The 22,264-nt window shown below is 36.5% G+C and overlaps 2 protein-coding genes across 2 annotated transcripts; one reads left to right on the forward strand and one right to left on the reverse strand.

Moving 5' to 3' along the window:
• The first annotated feature begins 2,197 nt into the window (after positions 1 to 2,197).
• On the forward strand, positions 2,198 to 7,562 carry prmt1 (protein arginine methyltransferase 1). The gene is made up of 10 exons (XM_058771590.1): positions 2,198 to 2,328; positions 3,530 to 3,625; positions 3,717 to 3,872; positions 4,024 to 4,087; positions 4,228 to 4,370; positions 4,491 to 4,578; positions 4,666 to 4,781; positions 4,869 to 5,019; positions 5,124 to 5,245; positions 5,651 to 7,562. The coding sequence occupies exons 1-10, from the start codon at positions 2,302 to 2,304 to the stop codon at positions 5,732 to 5,734; spliced, it is 1,047 nt and encodes a 348-aa protein (XP_058627573.1). The 5' UTR covers positions 2,198 to 2,301; the 3' UTR covers positions 5,735 to 7,562.
• A 2,132-nt stretch (positions 7,563 to 9,694) lies between these two features.
• LOC131535412 (GTPase IMAP family member 8-like) lies at positions 9,695 to 21,018 on the reverse strand. Its single transcript, XM_058768215.1, has 2 exons — positions 20,183 to 21,018; positions 9,695 to 11,030 (listed from the first exon to the last, which is right to left on the reverse strand). Exons 1-2 carry the CDS (start codon positions 21,016 to 21,018, stop codon positions 10,025 to 10,027), a joined length of 1,842 nt encoding a protein of 613 aa, XP_058624198.1. The 3' UTR covers positions 9,695 to 10,024.
• Between the last annotated feature and the right edge of the window lie 1,246 nt (positions 21,019 to 22,264).

Below are 22,264 nucleotides of genomic sequence, written 5' to 3' on the forward strand. Positions count from 1 at the left end.
ATTTTTTTATTTTATTTTTTTACAGTGTAGACTGTTTGTGCACTTCAGCTCTGCCTTTAACACGCTGGAGCCAAACACCCTTCTCAGTAAACTTAGGCAGATGTCTGTGAATCCATACATCATTAAGTGGTAGGCTACTCTTTTTTGACCAATAGCATCCAGCAGGTCAGAGTGAATCAGGCATTATCTCTAAAGTTGTGAACACAGGTGTTCCGCAAGGATGCATGAGTTCTCCCATTTTATTGACATTATACACAAATTATTGTATAAATAGTTATCATCCCAGCACTTCTATTGTTAAGTTTTCTGATGACACTGCCATCTTGGGACTTATGGATATGGATATGAACATTTCTAGTTATACCTTGGTGGTTAAAAAGTTCAGACAATGGTGTACAAAAGTGTACAATGGTGTAAGGACCATCATCTCATTGTAAATACTAAGAAAACAGAAGAAATTATTTTTGATCCAGGGCATCTGGGGGACCATTCTCCACTACTGGTCCATAACAGTTGTATTACCCAGGTCCATTCGTACAAATACTTGGGTGTGACTGTAAATTGTCTTGGAATGTCCATGTGAGTTCTGTATGTACTATAAGAGATTCAACAGCAACTTTATTTCCTGCGAAGACTCAGGGTGTTTGGGGTTGAACAAAGGGTATTGATGTTATTTTATCAGGCTGTGATAGAGAGTGTCTTACGTTATGGAATTTTAGCTTGGATTGATAACATATCAGTTAAGCTAAAATCACAAATAAATAAAAACACTTTCATTTCTTTATCTGTGAATCTCCTAAACTTAGGACAAAAGGTGGAGGTGAAATGAAGGTGTTGCAGGTAAGGTACTTATGTTTTTTGTTGTTGTTGTTGTTGCATACTGTTGTTGAATTATAACTCTATGTATTAGTGTATGTGGCAGCTCTTATGTCCAAGACAGATTTCCCGAGGGACAAATAAAGTAATCCTGAATTCTGAATCCTGAATTTTATATATTCTACAAAAATCAGATGACAGCTGAGATTTAACTTGGGGGCTTCTTGTCCCAGCTAAGGGGTTTTCTTACTTAGAGCAAGATGGCACCTGTCAGTTTTGTGGCACTAATTTAACAAATTTCCCCAAATAATATATCGGATGATACATCATCCCGTACATGGTAAACTCATATCTATATTTGTTACAATTTATCAGTAAATGCACACTATTCTAAAGGCATCTTGCTTTAACATTGATATAGCATCATCTAGCATCAAATAGGCTTCGCATAGCTCGTTTTGACTTAAAAGGACAGTTCATCCAAAAAATAAAAATAAATAAAATTCTGTCACCATTTACTCACCACATCCTTCCAAACTGTATGACGACTTCTATAAAAAAAATACAAAATAGAAGATATTCTCAAGAATGTTGTGGCTCAAACACTGATTATGATTGCAAGAACAAAATCACTGGAATATGCCTATTTAAAAAATATATATCTTTTCATCTTCCACAGGGAAAAAAAAGAAGCAAAGAAATGTATATAAATTTGAGGGAGACACGAGGAGAGGCTTTTAATTTTGTTAAGTTATGTGTCTATGTAATGTGCTACTGTTTTTTTCTTTTCACTTGTTTTAGTTTGATCAATACTCATTCTATCTATCTATCTATCTATCTATCTATCTATATCTATCTCTATATATCTATCTATATCTATCTATCTATCTATCTATCTATCTATCTATCTATCTATCTATCTGTCTGTCTGTCTGTCTATCTATCTATATCTATCTATCTATCTATCTATCTATCTATCTATCTATCTATCTGTCTGTCTATCTATCTATCTATCTATCTATCTATCTATCTATCGAGATAGATAAATATTGTACGATTCTATAAATATTTGAATAAATGTCTTCAATCTGTTCTTGTGCACAAAAGGTATTAGCCTACAGTTTGCTAAAAACGTTTTTGTAAACGTATATGGTCACAGACATCAGTCCAACTCTCATAACTAGCCTACCTGAAAACAATTAAATCATAATTCTCAAATAACTTGTAGTATATAAAATTTAAATGAACGCATAAATCAGTGATCGCGCTACGGTTTAGCCCAATGAAAGCCACGCTTCAAAAGAGCGGAAAAACGCAGAGAAATTGAGCCTATAACGGAGAGCCGCAAGAAAGTGGGCGGGGCCTACAGTAAATCCCGTGATTGTCGTCCAATCAAATCATTCGGTAAAGGCGAAGGGGCGGGAGCAAAACAAGTGTGTTTTACATGAGCAGTGCTGCAGTCGTGGTACAGTCCAGTTTACCGAAATGGCGGAGACAGCGGACGGAATGGAGGTAACTTAAACTGGAGCTACTCAAGGCCATACAGCCTGGCACACATCCGAGGCCGAATAGCTATTTACGATAGCTAGACTCAACACGCTAGCTTTATTTGTTGCGTCCTAGCTCCGATTCTTTAGTCGTTGAAGGATTTGTGCGCTGCGTATGTCGTTATCAGGTGGCTAGAAATGTGCGCACACGCATCTTGAGCATCCATTTTAGCCAGCCGTGGGTAATTCATTCATTTAGCATCACGTGCCTGCTATTGCTAATAGGCTAAAACGAGTTAGTTCCGAGTTTTTAAATGTTTGATTTGATGTGTAATGGTATTAGATTTAGTGATCTGTGAGTCCTGCTCGTTCGGTTTCCATGAGGGTGGTTTAGAGCACGCTGGCGGCGCGCTACAGTGACTTATTGTTGGTTAAAGACCGCATGGGACGGAGCACCGCATGGGATGCGCTTGCTAATTTTTACAGCTTTGTTCACCAAACCACGACTAAGTAGTTACTAGTGAGATGATTGCTATAATTCGCGGTGTGATCAATTAATTAAAGACTCTTTTTCTCAACCACGTTGTTGCCCGCATGCATTTAAATTTAAAGTTTCAGAGGACTTCCGACGCTATGAAAACGATTCTTCTCGTTTAAAATGCGAATTGGTATAACCGCGACTTTTCTTCTCTAATAAATATAATGTTCTTTGGGGAAAATACGTTTATCACGGTTTTAACCTATTTGAGTTGTCTTTAAAGAGGCAATGGTGGTCTTGAATTCACACTTAAGCTCTGTTAATTGTAATAGTGGCGGATTTTGATTGGTCACGGTGGTTTGAATCTTTTGAATCGCTTACAAATAAGATTTTCTTTGTTCGAACAGTGAATTTTTAACTAACGTTACATCCTTACTTTTGGTGCAGTAGGCGACAAGCGATTCTTTTGTGGCTTGCGGTTATTGAATCGTTTATTCGATTCGTTAAAATGAGTCAGGCGTGACCGAAACAGGTTTTGTCCTATTGTTAAAATGTGCATATACCAATCGGTGTTGAAACATTAAACAGAATTCCTCACAATAACTACAAATCAGATTTATCACCATCTGGTTTAGATGGGGTTTGGTTTCCTCAACTTTTCAAAATTGCATGTAGCATACAAAAGAGACTGCCTAATCTTCAGTTTTTTTGCTCATGCTTGGTGTTTAATTTGATTACTTTTTAATAGGTGTCACAGGGAGAGAGCTCTGCAAAACCTGCAGCAGAAGACATGACCTCCAAAGACTACTACTTTGATTCCTATGCACACTTTGGCATCCATGAGGTACAGTATTATTGGTCCATGTTTCATGAAGAGTGGTACAATTAAACGTCTTAATATCTGTGACTAATATAAACCCCTTCTTTGTCCACAGGAGATGCTAAAGGATGAAGTTCGTACTCTGACGTACAGAAACTCCATGTTCCACAACAAGCATCTCTTCAAGGATAAGGTGGTGCTGGATGTGGGAAGTGGAACTGGCATCCTTTGTATGTTTGCAGCCAAAGCTGGGGCCAAGAAAGTAATTGGGGTGAGTGTAAATCATAACTGTATATTTAAATGTCAGCGCATTGTTTTCAACAGTTGAGTTTTTATGGATACTGATAAGTTTAGTTAAATGAGCTTCTTGCCCATGCTGTGCTTTTGTCAGAATTTGCATTCTTTTGTCATTCGTTCCCCAGATTGAGTGCAGCAGTATATCCGACTATGCTGTGAAGATTGTGAAGGCCAACAAGTTGGATCACAGTAAGTACTTCTCATAGCTCTTGACTGACTTATTGTTTACAGACCTCGTGTGCACAGCACATTTGTGATCCCTTTTGAACTGAACTTACTGTGTTATGAGTTGTGTACCTCAAATTCTTAACCTCATTTTCATTGTCCAGTCGTTACCATCATTAAGGGCAAAGTAGAAGAGGTTGAGCTTCCCGTGGAAAATGTAGACATAATCATCTCTGAGTGGATGGGCTACTGTCTCTTCTACGAGTCCATGCTTAACACCGTCATTTATGCCAGAGACAAATGGCTGGTGGGTGTATGCTAATGTCCTTTTAACGCGTTGCAGTGTTGAAGCTAGTCACTATAAAAATTGAGCATGTTGACTGTAATTTTATTAATGCTCATGTTGCCCATTTGTTTTCTTTTGCAGAAACCGGATGGCCTGATCTTCCCTGACAGAGCCACGCTCTACGTCACTGCTATTGAGGACCGACAGTACAAGGACTACAAAATTCACTGTATGTCAATCTCTGAATGCATTTGAGGCCTTTTCTGCTGTGTCTGAAATAGGACACAATTTCATTTTTATTTTTGTGTATTTTCAGGGTGGGAGAATGTTTATGGCTTTGACATGTCCTGTATCAAGGAAGTGGCCATTAAGGAACCACTAGTGGATGTTGTTGACCCCAAACAGCTCGTTAGTACTGCCTGCCTCATTAAGGTTAGCAAGTGTTCTTAAAATATAAAAAAAGATTTTTTTCCCTGCTTGTTTGCTTATTCAACCTTATCAATTTTCTCTGTTCATTAGGAGGTGGACATCTACACAGTGAAGATTGAGGACCTGTCCTTCACGTCACCTTTCTGCCTGCAGGTGAAAAGGAACGACTACATTCATGCGCTGGTAACCTACTTCAACATTGAGTTCACTCGCTGCCACAAGAGGACGGGTTTCTCTACTAGTGAGTGCTGGTTTTGTTTTCCCCTCTCTCTACCGCAATTTTTTTTCACCATGAATTTAAGCTATAAATGAACCCTTGGAAAACAAAGTGCATTTGCCTTTTAGGCCCAGAGTCTCCTTACACTCACTGGAAGCAGACTGTGTTCTACCTTGATGACTATCTGACGGTGAAGACCGGAGAGGAGATCTTTGGCACCATCAGCATGAAACCCAACGTCAAGAATAATGTAAGCCCCACCTGCACTTAATATTCTAAAAGATCACTTTTAGAATAGATTCTTACATGAACGTGTAAAGAGAAATTTATATTATATAATACTGCATTATATTACAATGTAAGTCCCAAAAATATGCATACACTACTGTTAAAATTCTTTCATGTAGAGAAGTTTTTTTCTGCAAGTACAGTGCTGTTTTGAAATTATAATTAAACCTTTTATTTTGATATTTAAGAATTTATTCCTTTTGGTAAAGCTTTACAGTCTTAATTTTAAAGTTAAACCTGTTGAATGTCATAAGTAAATAAGCGAATGTTGGGATGGTTCTACAGATCTATACATGGATCACATTCCTGACCATTAAGAGGATATTTCGTATTTGAATATTAATATAATTTTCTTCCTATTTTCCAGAGAGACCTGGACTTTACCGTCGACATTGACTTCAAGGGTCAGCTTTGTGAGGTGTCCAAGACGTCAGAGTACAGGATGCGCTAGATTCCTTTAGCATCAGTGTGTGTGTGAGGCAACTCAGAGAGCAGTGCACGCTTTTGTGTGTGTGAAACCATGTACATTATTCCAAACTGTGCATGACAGACATTTTTAGAAATTCTGTTTTACAGAATATTGTCTGACGACTTTATTTTTTATTTTTTTCTTTCCCCTCTTTAAAATACACCCAACCGGACTAAACAATGGCAAATTCTTTTTTGGCCTTGTTTTTTTTTCCAAATTTTAGGTGCACCATCTTGGATAAAATCCCCTGGGTTTATGCATGTACACATGTGCAGCTGCTCTCTTTTGCCTGTTTGTCTGTCTGACAACGTCATGTATTCTTTTTGTTTGTTTTTTTCCCCCCTGCCCTGCCGACGTGTGTGTTGGTCACTGTAAAAAAATGCAAATCAGCCATATGTTTTGAAATTCCATCTGGTAAAGCCAGCATCTTCTATGTAGGTAAACCGGTCATGTTCCACTGTGGACAGGAGCTCTGCCCAGTAGTAGCTGAATGAGCCCATATCGTTTTTGTATTTCTGTACTTGGAGGCAGTTGTTTTGGACCATCAGTAGAGGGCGCCTCCATTATGCGCCTTTTGTCTTCTGTGGAGTAACAGTTTTAATTCATGTAGTGCTATGTCTTCATCTGTTACTTTTTTTTTTTTTTTTTCAATGACTTAATCAGAGGATATTATCGTGTTATGGATGAGACAGCATAGTGATCTCTTGTGCAACTCATAGGTGGTGTTAATGAGCACTATTTTTTAGGTCCGTTGATCTTTTTAATGTCATAGAGGAATCTTCATCCGGTGACTGACAGTTTAGTTTAAGCTTATCTGCTGCTCTTTTGCACTGTAAGCACTTAAAACTAAGATTCTCAGACCCAGAACTACAATTTAATTCCATGGAGGAAAACCTTCAGACTAAATTTTCCATTTGAATGCTTTTATTGAAGGTGATGCTTATCCTGTGTTTGAGTAACTTCACACTTGTTCCATATTGTGATCTCTCATAGTGTTGCTGTGTACTATAGTGTGCACTTTTTGTTGAGGGGTGCAAGTTCAGATGTCTTGTCTAGCACTGGTTTGGATTATTACCAGGCAGGCATTTGTCCACTAGGAAGTCCCCCCCCCCCCCTTTTTTTTTTCTTTCTTTTTTTGAAATAAAAACAATAAATTGAACTTGCATGGTTTGTTTTCAATGACCAAAAATGCAAACTGACTTCACAGTAGACTATTAACATGCTCCTGCATGCCATATTCAGTAGTTTTTAAATGTTGATTTAAACAACACCAGGTGATCATTACTATGTTTCCTCTTGAGACCCAGGCATAAATAGTTCATATGTCAGTTTTAAGTCTGGAAGTCCTGTATAGCACATTTAGGGCATTTTAGATATGCAGAATGACTTTAACCATTAAAACTCCCTCTTTGGTCTTTAAAAATAACTGACATTGACTAAATGAAATGCTAGATCTCTTATGGTATTATGATATTTTGTAGTTATTTACAAATTTCTTATCTTGAGAAAACATGGGCTATCAAATCAGAATACTACTTTCTGTTATTAAAAAAAGGGCCTCAATTTCATGTTTGACATACAGCATGTTAATCAGGCTTTTTTAGGGTGATGCGAGTTGATAGGCAAACAAAAGTGTAAATATTCCTATGAAAAATTGTTGGAAGTTATTACTCATATTACCTCTTTATTTTTTCTTCATTACATGTTGCCCCAAGAACACTATGTAAATTTGATACAATGTATAGAATAGTGATGCCAATGTATGGCCGTTTTACACACACATTGCATAATATAAAATATACCAAAATTGTTCTGTTGTATCTTTCGTTGTGTAAAGTCCATTCAATTGGCCCAACGAAGGTTTCCTGCGCGTTTGATCTTTTTGGTGCACAAAGTTATTTAATTTAAGTTCAATTCTAATCAGACTCTATTTTATTATGACTTCAAATTTAGGTTAGAATGCCAATTATTATTGATCATTGAGAAGATAATTTATCTAAATATCTGATTACTCTATTTTACTCTTTAATAGTATTGAATCCTTTTAATCGTATTCCTGTAACACTTTGAGTCTCGTACTAGCCAATATATGGATCTCATACTCACAAACTTGTCAGTCTTGGTCATTAGACAGAGGTGATTGACTAATATTCTAGATGGCCATATTTTGCTCATTTTAGAATACATTATTTAGTACCCATAGATCTATGCACACTTAATTAAGGTAAGACTATGTCTAACCAGAGGTCATGGCCATTACCATAGAACCAAGTTGACCAACTTAACTTCCTCTAATGATAACTTTATATAATCATGCCGTGATTCCTCACGTACACTTAGTTTGAATAATATTACAATAATCAGAGGTTGAGGCCAATTCAGAGATATCAAATCAATCTCAAAGATAAATGTAAGTAGGCAGTCGTGGCCTAATGGATAGAGAGTCAGACCTGTGTCCCTAAGGTTGTGGGTTTGAGTCTCAGGTCTGGCAGGGATTGTAGGTGGGTGGAGTGAATGTCCAGCACTTTCTCCACCCTCAGTACCATGACTGAGGTGAGACCCTTGAGCAAGGCACCAAACCCCTGGCTGCCCACTGCGGTGTGTGTGCACTTGGATGGGTTAAATGCAGAGCACATGGACATGCTCCATGCAACGGGCTTCTGACTACAGAAGCACCCTAATCTTTATGCAGCTTTCACTTTAAGTACCTCAGACCAAGACAAGCATCCTCTAAATGCAGACAGGAACTAACAATTATAATTTGCATTGATCAAGTCCTAGACGTGATCGTTTACACCTTTTTTGGGACAGATTTGCATGAAAGACACTGGGAAATGGCACAACCTCTACAGTGAGCAAAATATCTCTGAACTCTTAGGATTTGTATTACCTTTTAGTTTACTTCTTAATTGTAAGTATGAGACCATTGTACCAGACGCACAGAGACAATTCAAATGATACCAAACATGACTCTAAATATCACCTGCATTCATGTAGAACATTATATTATTGACCATTCTGAGTGAGCTAAGAGGAAGGAAGGGGATGAACGGGTGAGAAGGGACTTTTCTTGCATCTTCTCAGTGATATGTGAAAACATGTCTGTATGTTAATACACTATGTGTGTTGTCCATCTCAGAAGATCAAAGTGTCTGAGGTTCTGTAAATCTTACAATAGCATAGTTTATTATTATTATTATCATTATTAATGGTTTCAGTAGGATATATTGTTTTCTTTTTCTTTTTTAGAAACCTGCTTGTGCATTTGACAAAATTCATCAAACAAATATTCACACATCACACCAATAATCTACTTTCACTCAACACTATGAAGAAAAAAAAATACATTGGTGCATTGTTGTTTTTTTTATGTGAATATTCAGGTACTTCAACAAACGTACATATAGTTTTAATAAACATATACAGTACACAACTAAATTCAAGACAATTATAAAAACATCAATTAGACATGTTTAACGAGTTGTTGCTGAGCTGGTCTTATTGCTTTTTGTATGTTTTATCTTGAAATTAATTTTTTCCTTCGCCATTCTGAATAAATATCTGGGTCTGTCTGCAAGAAATAAAGCCTTAGTGAAACTTGAAATTATATTATATCTAAAGGTTTCTTGCATTGTCTATTGGCTGTTGTCTCATTGATATATCATAGTTAACTAGCTGTATCTAGATCTATCTGATAAGATAAGGACACTTTATTTTAAGGTGTCCTTGTTACAGTGTAACTATACATTTAAGTACTAAGTAATATTAACTAACTACGTGTACTTCCTATTTGATTAGGGTTTGGTTTAGGGTTACTTGCATGTAATTATGCGTAATTCATTGTTATTATAATAGTAGTACATGTAACATTTGTAACAAGGACACCTTTAAATAAAGTGTTAGCGAATGTCTACTAAAAATGTATGCATTAGGTAACAAATCTTGAAAAACATTTGACAGCTGAATGCTGTTTTATTACAGAATATTTACAATCACATTTGTAAAATTTGAAATCATTTTCATTAGTCTTTGAAACTTCAGACACCTTGAAATATTGTGTAAATAGAGCTTTTCATGTTATAATACAGTTTTTCTTTTTCCTAATTTTTTCCATTAACAATTCTTGCATTTCAGCCTCTGTCATCTGTTTCTGTTGTTCCAGCTGAAGAATTATTTCTAAATATCTTTTTGACATTTCTTGCTTCTCCTTTTCCAACCTCTGCCTCTCCGTCTCCATTCTCCGTCTATGCTGGGACTCTTCATTTTTTCTCTCTAACTCCTTTTCTCCATGTAATGCTGATGTTTTAACTGCTCTTCTCTCTGTTTTTGCCTCTCTAGCTGCATCATCCTTTGATGTTCTGCAGCCTGGGCACCTAATGCTTTCTGTGTCCTTTCTTCCTCTTGACTCCTCTCGTTTCTTTCAATGTGCATGTGCTCTAGCATAGTACTTATAATGTGGTTGTGTTCCATCAGTTGTTCATGCAGCTGTGTTTCTCTCAGCCTTTGGCACTGCTGCTCCTGTTCCATAAGTTTGATCAGTCTTTGCAGCTCAACCTCTCTGGCTTTCATCTCCCTCCTAGCAGCGTCAGCTTTCCGTTGTAGCTCAGCCTCTCTTTTCTTATATTGCTCCAGTAGCTGGTATGTTGAGTTGGTGTAGCATCCACCACCATTGTCCTGTACCATGTCTTGGATCTTTTGAAGGAGTTTGGACACTTGTAAATAGTTTCTATCTTTATTGTTGAAAACATGGCATCTGCCACCACATTTGGCAATTAAGGCTTTGAGATCTGCTGTAGCTCCTCTCTGATAGTCCTCAAAAGTTGTGTCCTCCAGGTCATCCCCCTTTGTGAACAAAATCATTGTGTATCTTGTAGCTCCTTCCCCAAAGATCTCCTGGATCTGCTGGACTGTTTGCTTTTCTTCAGATGTGAAGCGATTGCCAATCGCCAAGACGAGAAGAAAGACATGAGGACCTGGGTATGACAAGTCGATGCATTTCACTGTGGCCTGCGTGAGCTCAGCCTCGGAGAGCTCTGTGTCACACCAGCCAGGAGTGTCCACAACTTTGATCGTTCTGCCATCAAAAACAGTGGTGGCCAGACCGCATTGCTTAGTCACCGACTTAGAGCTTGCTGCTTTGTGAAAATGATCTCTTCCAAGGATAGTGTTACCGGTGGCACTTTTCCCAACGCCTGTTTTGCCAATAAGAACAATCCTAATATCTTGTACTATATCAATCAAGAAAGAAAATACAATTGCATAAAATAATAATAATGTACTGACGTTTTAGATTGTATTTGTATTGTCACAATATTACAATATCAGATTTTTATTGAATAAGATACAAACTGATCAAATTGGAAAATTCAGATGAAGCTACATTTAAAAAAAAAATTTAACATTTGTAATAAAAAAAAAATCTGCTACAGACCTGCGAATTGTGCACTCATTTTGGCTCAGTTTAACAGAGACCTAGAATAAGAGTCTTTAAGAGAGACTCTACAAGAGAGTTTATAAGGGCTTCCTTGCTCCAGCCCCTTCTTAACAGATCTGATGTTGGCAGTTTTACAGATTGTTATCTCAACTAGAAACTGAAACAGCCAACAAAAAAACAAGCCAATGAGTTTTAGAAAATTTCTACACAAGACATCAAGTAAGAGCATTAATGAAAATGCAGAAGGATTTTTTATGCGGGTTAGGTTTAGGTTGCAAACCTTAGAAATGGATTATTTCATAATAATTTGCATAATTAAAAATGTAACTAAATGCATAAATGTATAAATGTGTCTAGGTTTATGTTGTCTATGTACATTTGTTGATCACTCTGCCCACTGTTTGTTCTGTAATGGTTTATTCTTTTTAACTATTGAACTACCTTTAAGCACCTACCATGAAAGTGTTTAAATAAGTGCTTTTCTATGTGTTTGTTGGGGTATGTACTTATGTATAACAAAATAAATAAAACGCATTTCTGAAAACAGTTATTTACAATAAAATCAAAGTGCCTATGGTTTTTATGTAAGTTTGCCTGAGATGAAAACATGTTCCTTCTCTTGTGTGGAAAAATGCTCATTGAGCAATGGAAAGTTCTTTATTTAAGATTGGGGAAGATACCCACATTAAGAACATTTACTTTTAAATTGAGTTTAGCATGTGCAGGATGATGATCAATGTGTCATTAAGGGGAAAATATGTGTAAAATAAATCCCAAAGCCCATACCAGCACCCATTGGCTCTGACACTGATAATGCTTTATGTTTTATGTGTATAGGATTGGTTATAGGATAACTTTTTTCATGTAACACAAAAACACTATCTTGTCTCTTGAATTTATTAAGAATAGTAAGAATTTGCACTGGTGAACCTGCAAAAGAATTAGGTGATCCTCTAATTCTGAATTTTATTTATTTATTTATTTTTTATTAATTAAAATTGCAACTTTTTTATTGGGTTGTGTTGTGATAAGTGGGAGTATCTGATCTGTATTTCACATCTGTGATTTTGAAAAATGAAAGCCATGTTGGGAATACGTTAATGTTTGCTAAAGGTACAATGGTGCACAGAGGTTTTTGGGCAATAATCCTTCTTTTATTATTTGTTATCAAATGTTGTCAGTTTATGATAAGTGAATGCACGCCATTCTCTTTCCACCTGATTTAGAGTAAATGGCAAGTGGGGTTAGATTAATTTCCCACATACTTATTGTCCTCTTCTGGAGGTAATGTAATGACCTCAGATTTGGTTGCGAAATTAACTATATGACTTATGTAAGCATCTAACAGATCTGAAGAGTTTTGTTGGATGATATGAGTATATAAAAGGCAGAGGAATTTTAATAAAACAATTAAATCAGACACTCATGTACAGTCACACTGTAAAAATAATTCCGTAAAAAAACGGATAATGTACTGGCAGAAAATTACCAGGACATTTTCTGTTATATTTACGGACATTTCCTTCAACATTAAAACGGAAAATTCTGTAGATTTACATTTTCTTCTGTACCATAAACGGACAATCCTTAATGCAGAAATTTCTAAAAAATTATAGCATAGGCCTATCTTTAGTAGCAAATAAATCAAGCACAATATATACAAATTGAACATGGTTTATTTTTACCTCATGTAAACATTCTTAAAAATGTGTTCAGTAGCTTTTATTTGCCTTACAGGTACAGGTGAAGACAAAAATATTATTACATCAATTAATTTAACAACGTGTAAAGCACCACTGAAAATGCTTATATTGTATTATTATTATCTGCGATGTCAGATCTTCACCTAACGTTAGTCTTATCTTAATCTTTAAAAAGCGCTTTATAAAGCGCTCTAAACACAGTTGTACCTCAGATGTAATGTTCTAGCTGCTTAACTTCACCTCAGTAACGTTATATGCCGATGCTTTACGACACACTCAGTAACAAATTAATTAACTTTTAATTACAAAACTAAAAGTGAGAACACTGTAACAAGTAACTTACCTCCACGTCGTCGAGTGAGATGTGATGGTGAGCTCAAAATGTTAAATATGACGGCTCCGACATTCATTTACCAAACAAGCTAGACAGCAGCTAATTTAAAGTTACAGTTTGTTACATTTAACAAAAACTAATTTACCACGGAAGTGTAAGAACAGTTCCCCAAACCCGAAATCCGACTTTAAAATGATATTTTGACCGATACTATCTCCGTGAATAATGGCGTCTGCTCAAGCACTGTTTTCGCGCCGATAATCGACTGAGCTTCTTGTTCCCACAATGCAAAGCGTAATTAAAAAAATATGGAAAAACACCTGTAAAAACCAAATACGGAAAATTCCTTCAAATTATTATGGTATATTGTACTGTATTTTTACGGACTTTTTTTTTACAGTGCAGACAGAGTTGGAGCAGGAATCATCTGAGACACCTCAGGGTTCCCACTCTTTTGCTAATGATTTTTTTGGATTTTTGGATGGATTTTTCCAGTCATTCGTGATGTACTGGATTAAGATTTTTTAAATCTTTTTTTCACTCACACGTTTGTTTCACTATGTTAGTGAGGACATTGTATAAACTTCCATTGATTTAGTATCAGGTTCATGATATTTTCTATCCCCTAACCTACCCCTCCCAGCAACATGTGCAAAACACTAGATTTAAATAAAAACATGCTTTGGCCAATTTGTAAGCCTTTTAAACTAGTGAGGAGTACTTCAGAAGTATAGTTAAACGTATACACACACACACACACACATGTTGGTTTATGTGGTTTACGGGGACTCTCCATAGGCGTAATGGTTTTTATACTGTACAAACTGTATGACAATGCTATTGTCCTACACCAACCCTACACCTAAACCTACCCCTTACAGGAGACTGTCTGCATTTTTAGATTTAAAAAAAACACACAATTTAGTATGTTTTTTAAGCCTTCTGATTTACGGGGACAGTGTCCTCATAAACCACCTTCAAATTGTAATACCTCTGTCATACCCATGTTATTATACAAATTTGTGTCCCTGTAAACCACATAAACATGCACACACACACACACACACACACACACACGTATATATTGGTTTTTATACTGTCAAAACTATTTTCTATCCCCTTTACTCACAATAAAACAAAACAAAACAAAAACTACTGGCATTTTTTGAATTTCAAAAAAACTATTTATTGTTTTTCAGCCATTTGGTTTATAAGGACAAAGGAAGTGTCCTCAAAACCCATGTTTATGTTGTAATACCCATACTATTATATTTGTGTCTTCAAAAGCCATGTATTCAAACAAGCACACACATACACACACACACACACACACACACACACATACTTTGCACACATACATTTTGATTTTAGAGGGAACATCCGACCCTTTCTTTGGCCCACAGTACCCTGTCTTCACCTTTCTTTCACATGAACCTTCTCACAAACAATCAGAACAATGTTTACTAAAGAGAAGCTTTCTTGCAGCACAGATGTATAAAACTTCTTGTTGCTCCATTACCTGTTCTGTCTATGAAATTGTTAATTTGTAAATACGCTTTGAGCTATGTTTTTTTTTTTTTTTAAATGTTACATCTGTGAAATGGAAATGGAAACAATGTCGGAAATTTCTAAAATGTTCTCTAAAGGAGTCTAGCAATAATCCCTCTTTTATCTTCTTTTATCAGATCTGGTCAGTGTCTGATATGTGAATGCACGCTATTCTCTTTTAACTTGATTTACCGTAAATGGCAGTGGGGTCAGATTTATTGCCCACGTAGGCCTACTTATTGCCCTCATATTTAAATCAATGTAGGCTATTGATATTTCTTGCATTTGGTTGCAAAGTTCACTATATGATAATGCAAGCATCTAAACAGGTCTGAAGAGTTATCAGGATCACTTCCTATCTTATCTCTTTGATCACTGAATCATCTCTCTGAATAGCTTTTTTAGACATGACTGCAGACCTTTTGGGCTAACATCTGTGGTCATGAAGTCGTTTGAAAGACTGGTGTTGGCCTACCTGAAAGACATCACTGGACCCTTACTGGTCGCCCTGCATTCAGGTTCCTGGACACTGGATCTGAAGTGGGACATTTAGAGACTTACATTTAGTCATTTAGCAGATGCTTTTATCCAAAGCGACTTACAAATGAGGACAAAAGAAGCAATCAAAACCAGCAAAAGAGCAACAAAATGCAAGAGCTATGACAAATCTCAGTTACCCTAAAGGCCTAACGCAGTACACGTAGCAAGGTTTTAAAAAAAAAATGTTTTACATTTTTTTTATGAAAGAAAACAAGTAGAATGGAATAGAAAAGCTAAATTAAATGTTAAAAAAGAAAGCTAATGTTAGAGGGTCAGATAGATACAAAGGAGACTAATAGATACAAAGAAGACAGATAAAATAGAATTAGAATAGAGAGTGCTAGAGGGTCAAATAAAGATGGAAGAGATGTGTTTTTAGCCGTTTCTTGAAGATGGCTAAGGACTCAGCTGCTGGGATTGAGTTGGGCAGGTCATTGCACCAGGAGGGAACAGTTAATGAAAAAGTCATTGAAAGTGATTTTGTGCCTCTTTGGGATGAACAATAAAGCGACGTTCACTTGCAGAACGCAAGCTTCTAGAGGCACATAAGTCTGAAGTAGTGAATTTAGGTAAAGCGATGCAGAGCCAGTGGTGGTTTTGTAGGCAAACATCAATGCCTTGAATTTTATGTGAGCAGCTATTGGTAGCCAGTGCAAACTGATGAACAGAGGTGTGACGTGCGTTCTTTTCGGGTCATTAAAGACTAATCTTGCAGCGGCATTTTGGATTAATTGTAGAGGACAATCACATTGACTCAATTGTGAAAAAGGCCCAGCAGACATCTCAGAAGCCTACAAAGTACCCGTCACAAATCCTGTCCATGCACTTCTGTTTGTTCACCACCAGATGTCGTCTTCTCTTTACATTGACTCTTACACCACACAGACTTTTACATGCCACTCCGGACTACAGTTCCCAGCATCCATTGCACTGATCACACAGTTGTCACCAATCACATGCTCACCTGAGAGCCATTACACACTATTTAAAACACATTCAGATCCTGCTCTAGTTGTCGAGTATTGTCTAGCGTTTATCACAGTCTTTGCTGATAGCTACTTTACGGAGTCTTTCCTAGTTTCTTTATCTAGTCTTGCCAAGCTGTTTACCTGTGTTTTGATTATTGCTTTTGTGTTTTTGGATTGTGCTTTCGTCTTGCCTTTTGGACTCTATTTGCCCCTCTTTGGATTATTGCTCGTATACTCGGATTACCCCTATTGTCAAGCCCTTTTGGATATTGTTCGCCATTCGACGACCCGCGCATGCTTTTGGTATACTCTTGTGTCTTGCCCTCGACATGTCTGTCTACTGATGTTTGACCCTGCCTGTGTTTGACCACGTTTCTAAAAAATGCTTGCAAATGGATCCTCATGCCTCATGTCTCGTCAGCTCCGTAACAGTACCCCCTCCCTATCTCTAAGAACAGTACTCATCCACTCTGAGGAGTAATCTCTCTGAGAAAAAAGGGCAGGACCCCTCACATTCAGGCCACTTCCTCTTTGAACCGGTGCCATCTGGTCGACCCTACAGAGCACTGAGCACTAAAACAGCCAGACACAATAAGGCTTCTTTCCTCAGGCCTGCTACCCCATGAACTGTTAAATGCCCCACTGTCCAATAAAAACAAGTGCAATACCCAACACTTATTTAACACATCATACCTCTTATTCACATTCCCTTGCATAACTTGTATATACCGTAACTGTACATACATTGCCTATTGTCTATTTTTGTCTATTGTATATTGATTTTATATATATATTTATTTATATTTATTTTTTTAATTTATTTTTTATTTTTTTATTTATTTATCTGTGTCTGTGCTCTGGAAGCTTCTGTCACCAAGACAAACCAGTGGTGTAGTCGTGCCTGGAGAAGTGTGTATACACTTAATTAATGCCTCCAATTTTTACTTTTTATTTTATTTTACTATTATTTAAGCAGCACAGTAAAATATGAACACCCTGTTTTATAAATAGTGACATATAAGGTTTTGCATATTTAGTTCACTGAGCCAGTAGTATTTGCACATTTTCACTTAAATTCTTCTGCTTGACTTCACAGAAGGATCATTATGAAATTAATATTAGCCATGGAAGAGGTGCAGATTTTGCAATAAATAATTCAAATAAAAAAATGTAATAATAAATAGACTGCAGCAATTAACATTATGTCAGAACCTCTAGTAAATTACATACTTGCATTACATATTTTGGTCTGTTCAGAATCGTTGGAGAATTGTGATCTCTCCCAACACACTCTGAGGAAGGCTGGGTAGCCGAAATGCCTCAGTGTGCAGTGTTTTAGCCATTTTTTTTTTTATGTTTCTAGAGTGAGCCATGTTTGAATTAAGGCTTTTTAACATTTTGGAACCGAAAGAAGTGCTTCGGATTCGTTTTCTCTATAGATATAATCGTGATCTCTAATTGAAACCAAAAAATTGTGATTCTCAGTTGATCCAGAATTGTATGGCTCTACTCCTATGTGTGACTGACTGTTTCACACATGACACACAGTGACGGGCAAATCATAATTTTGATCCCTGACATAGGTTATTAAAGGGATAGTTCACCCAAAAAGTCCAAAAAATTGCATCCATCCATCATAAAAAGTGCTCCATGTGCCTCCGGGGGGTTAATAAAGGCCTCCTGAAGCGAATTGATACATTTTTGATACAGTCATGGCCAAAAATATCGGCACCCTTGGTAAATATGATCAAAGAAAATGAAAATTAATCTGCATTGTTAATCCTTTTGATGTTTTATTAAAAAAATTCACAAAAATCTAACCTTTCATTGGATAATAAGAATTTTAAATGGGGGGAAATATCATTATGAAGTAAATGTTTTTCTCTAATACACACTGGCCACAATTAATGGCACCCTTTTATTCAAAACTTTTTGAAACCTCCATTTGCCAGTTTAACAGCTCTAAATTTTCTCCTATAATGCCTGATGAGGTTAGAGACCACCTGACAAGATATCAGAGACCATTCCTTCATCCAGAATCACTCCAGACACTTTAGATTCACAGCTCCATGTTGGTGCTTCTTCTCTTCAGTTCACCCACTCATTTTCTACAGGGTTCAGGTCAGAGGACTGGAATGGCCAGCAGAAGCTTGGTTTTGTGCTCAGTGACCCATTTTTGTGTTGTTTTTGAGGTTTGTGTTTGGATTATTGTATGGTTGGAAGATCCAAACATGGCCCATTAAAAGATTTCTAACAGAGTCAGTCACTTATTGATTTTTTTATCTGTTGGTATTTGATAGAATCCATGATGCCATGTGTCTAAACAAGATGTCCAGGACCTCCAGCAGAAATATAGGCCCACAACATCAAAAATAATTGTGTCCAACATGTAGAGAAAAACATTTATTTCGTAATGATATTTCCCCCCATTTTAAATTCTTATTATCCAATGAAAGGTTAAATTTTTGTGAATGTTTTAAATAAAAGATCAAAAGGATTAACAATGCAGATTAATTTTCACAGACTTCTTTGATTATATTTACCAAGGGTGCTGATATTTTTGGCCATGACTGTATATTTAAAACTTTTATACCATAATCGTTAGCTTCTTCTAACTTTAGGATGGATGGATGCACTTTATTGGTCTTCTATTGGACTATTGAATATTACCACCCATTCACTTGCATTATAAAGCTTGGAAGAGCCAGGGCATTTCTATTATAACTCAAATAACTGTAATTGTCTGAAAGAAGAAAATCATATACACCTAGGATGGCTTGAGTGTGAGTAAATCATGGGGTAATTTTCATTTTTGGGTGAACTATCCCTTTGACATAATATTTACAAGGTCCTGTTATTAAAAAGTGCTCATCTTGGTTGACATCTGCGTTCGAAGTTGTAGTTGAAGAAGCAGCATCTCTGTTACTGTCAGCATCCTCTCTGACTGGGGTGGGGGACGGAGCGGGCCTAGGCACTTCAATACTGTGAGCATACTTGGTAATAAGATCTTTCTGATTATGATTTCTGATTCAATACAGTAAATGTTTCCACTTTACCATTCGACTGAATCTATATTGTAGTTGACATTTTCAGATGAAGGGTGAGTTGCAATAATTTGGCATTCTTTATCATGGTATGATGATTGTTTATTTTATAACATGGCATATGTAATGTAAGATGCATGTATTTGTGTCAATCTGAAGGACACAAAGTCATTGATTGTATCATTCTTGTACAATATCCTGTGCTTTTTCTCACACACACACACACACACACACACACACACTTTGAACTAATTCACTGATTAAACATTAAGATCAGCTTGATTAAATGATTAAATGATTTTGTGTCTTGCACTGAGCTGATAAGAAATGTTTGAAAATGTGCATTTTAAATAATCTGTTGTGAGATTTGTTAAAATATTACAAAGGCAATTAAAAACTGTGAATTAAGAATTTGTCTGCAATGCATAAACTTTATTTATAAAATAATTTATTTGTTGTTTATTACAGTGTAATAGAACAGTGTAATTGCCAGATAATAGTTTCATTTTGAACTGAAATAAGACTCAACCATTTCAGAAAACTAGAGCAAAACATTAATCAAAGCCCAGCAGTTTTAATGGCTCATGAGCATCATCATCTGGGATCATTGGACCAGATTTATATATAATTATATTTATATATAATTTTTTTTTTTTTTTTTTTGTAATATTGCAACATTAAAGATTCCAAATTTGATTCCACAAAATTCACCTCTGTGCATATAAGACTACAGATTACTTCAAATGATCATTTAATATGTTTTTTAAGTTCTTGGAATTGTTCATGGTGACGTGCTTTCTTATGCACTAGAAGCAGCTCATTTTTCATTTTTTCAAGTTCTCCTTGCATCGTTTTCAACTCTCCTTGCAGTTGCTGCATGTCTTTCTTCTGCTGGCCCATGTCTTTCAATAACTTCGTTTCATTCTCTTGGGTGGTTTTAGTTAGCTCATCCATCTTCTGGTTTAACTTTTCAAGATCTGTTTCTCCTTTTCCCTTTTGTTCTTCTTTTTCTCCTGTCTCTTTTCTGTCAACATCACAGCTGCTCACTTGGTCTCTGTTTTTTAGCACTGAATTCTCTGCTTCATTTATACCCTGTTTCTTGTTCTTGTTATACATAGCTTCGGTGTAACATTTTTCTTCATTTCTTTTCACCATCTCATTAATCTTCATCAGAAGAGAAGACACTTGCTGGCGATCTTTTTTGTTTCTGTTGCTGAAGACTTGATATCTTCCTCCACATACCTGAATGATTGCCTTCAGTTCTGAGTGAAGTTCTTTCAGGTAATCTTCAATGGGCCTCTCCTCCAGCTCATCCCCTTTGGTGAACAGCACAATCATGTATTTGCTGACTTCATCTCCAAACTCCTTCAGGATATTCATGACTGTTGTTATCTCTTCATTGATAAATCTGCCAATAGGCAGCACTAAGAGAAACACATGTGGCATGCACCTGATGACGAACTCAATGATATTCTGCTTCATTTCATTCTCAAACCGAGAAGAATCAAACCATCCAGGAGTGTCAATCACTGTGACGTTTTGCTTGTCCACAGTGGACATGCTCAGTGAACAGGCTTGAGTAACTCGCTCTGAGCTGGGCGCTGTGTGAAATACATGTCTACCCAGAAGAGTGTTTCCTGATGCACTCTTCCCTGCTCCTTGCTTTCCCAACAGAATAATTGTCAGCTCCTCCATTTTAGCCTTTCATTGACAAAGAAAAGGAACAAATATATTTACAAGCCAAAATTAATATGTAGCTTGTTGTTGAACAAAATATTCTTTAAGTAAAAAGTAATTTATCTTCACAACATTATTCAAACCTCTTTCTATAAAAATATTACAGTACCTTTTTGTCTTTACGCTCTGTTGTTTCTGCTACAATGAAAGTGTTTGATGACTGAGCGACACATTTATAGTCAAGTCAAGTCAAGTCACCTTTATTTATATAGCGCTTTTACAATACAGATTGTGTCAAAGCACTTAACAGTATCAAATTGGAGGATAGAGTATCAGTAATGTATAATGATAAGATTAAACACTCAATTTTAAATTTTCAGTTAAAGGCATTTCATTATTGAATTCAGAGATGTCATTGTCTAGCTCAGTTTAGTTTAAATAGTATCTGTGCAATCAAATCGGCGATAATCGCTAGAAATTAAGTGTCCCCAACTGAGCAAGCCAGAGGCGACAGCGGCAAGGAACCAAAACTCCCTCTGTGACAGAATGGAGAAAAAAAAACCTTGGGAGAAACCAGGCTCAGTCGGGGGGCCAGTTCTCCTCTGACCAGATGAAACCCGCAGTTCAAAGTTTATATTTCTATAGTCTGAGTAGATGCTCCACCTCCATCTGTAGATGTCACAGACTCTACACAGGTTTATCAAGAGCTCCATCCACTGGAACTCAACTGACTCCGCAGGTCTTTGTTTTGTGTGTTACGTCAAGTTTCTTGTTTCTCATTATGAAAAAGAATATCGATCTCATATAATCTGCATATGCAACCACGACTGCTACAATAAATGTAATGAAAAATATGACAATCATCAAGGTCCAAGCACCAATGGCTTATGTGCATGATTAGGTGATTCAATTGCCCTCTATCTCTTTAAATATAAAGTGCTTTACTGCAAATTCAACAGTCTTGAATCTTAACTGATAAGAAAAGACATGATTAACCAGTTTACAGAAATACTGAAAAGTTGTAGCACCCCTTACGAGCAGAATCAGACACGACCTGTCGTGCATCCTCAGAATGTCCTCTGGTCTATGTCTACGTGTACTTTTGCTAAGTTTGGATTTTGCATTCAGAAAAAGTCTAATAGTTAAAAGAAGGCTAATTTTCTTTGGCCTATGTGTTTGCAGTGTTTAGACGTGCCAAATTTCTGAGTCAGATTTCAGTCCTTAAAGTCCATGTAAATGGTCTTTTTATAGCTTCTTAGTGTAG

Source organism: Onychostoma macrolepis, chromosome 03 (assembly GCF_012432095.1).
Source record: "Onychostoma macrolepis isolate SWU-2019 chromosome 03, ASM1243209v1, whole genome shotgun sequence".
In the NCBI taxonomy this organism is placed as follows: Eukaryota; Metazoa; Chordata; class Actinopteri; order Cypriniformes; family Cyprinidae; genus Onychostoma; species Onychostoma macrolepis.

Bases quoted from the DNA above. Each gene is read 5' to 3' on its own strand.
- prmt1 (XM_058771590.1), top strand. From the start codon at position 2,302: ATGGCGGAGACAGCGGACGGAATGGAG. The intron at 4,579-4,665 runs GTATGTCAATCT...GTGTATTTTCAG, and splicing joins CAAGGACTACAAAATTCACT to GGTGGGAGAATGTTTATGGC. The intron at 5,246-5,650 runs GTAAGCCCCACC...CCTATTTTCCAG, and splicing joins AACCCAACGTCAAGAATAAT to AGAGACCTGGACTTTACCGT.
- LOC131535412 (XM_058768215.1), bottom strand. From the start codon at position 21,018: ATGGAGGAGCTGACAATTATTCTGTTGGGAAAGCAAGGAGCAGGGAAG. The intron at 11,031-20,182 runs GTTGAAAACGAT...CTAAAACGTCAG, and splicing joins ATGCAGCAACTGCAAGGAGA to TACATTATTATTATTTTATG.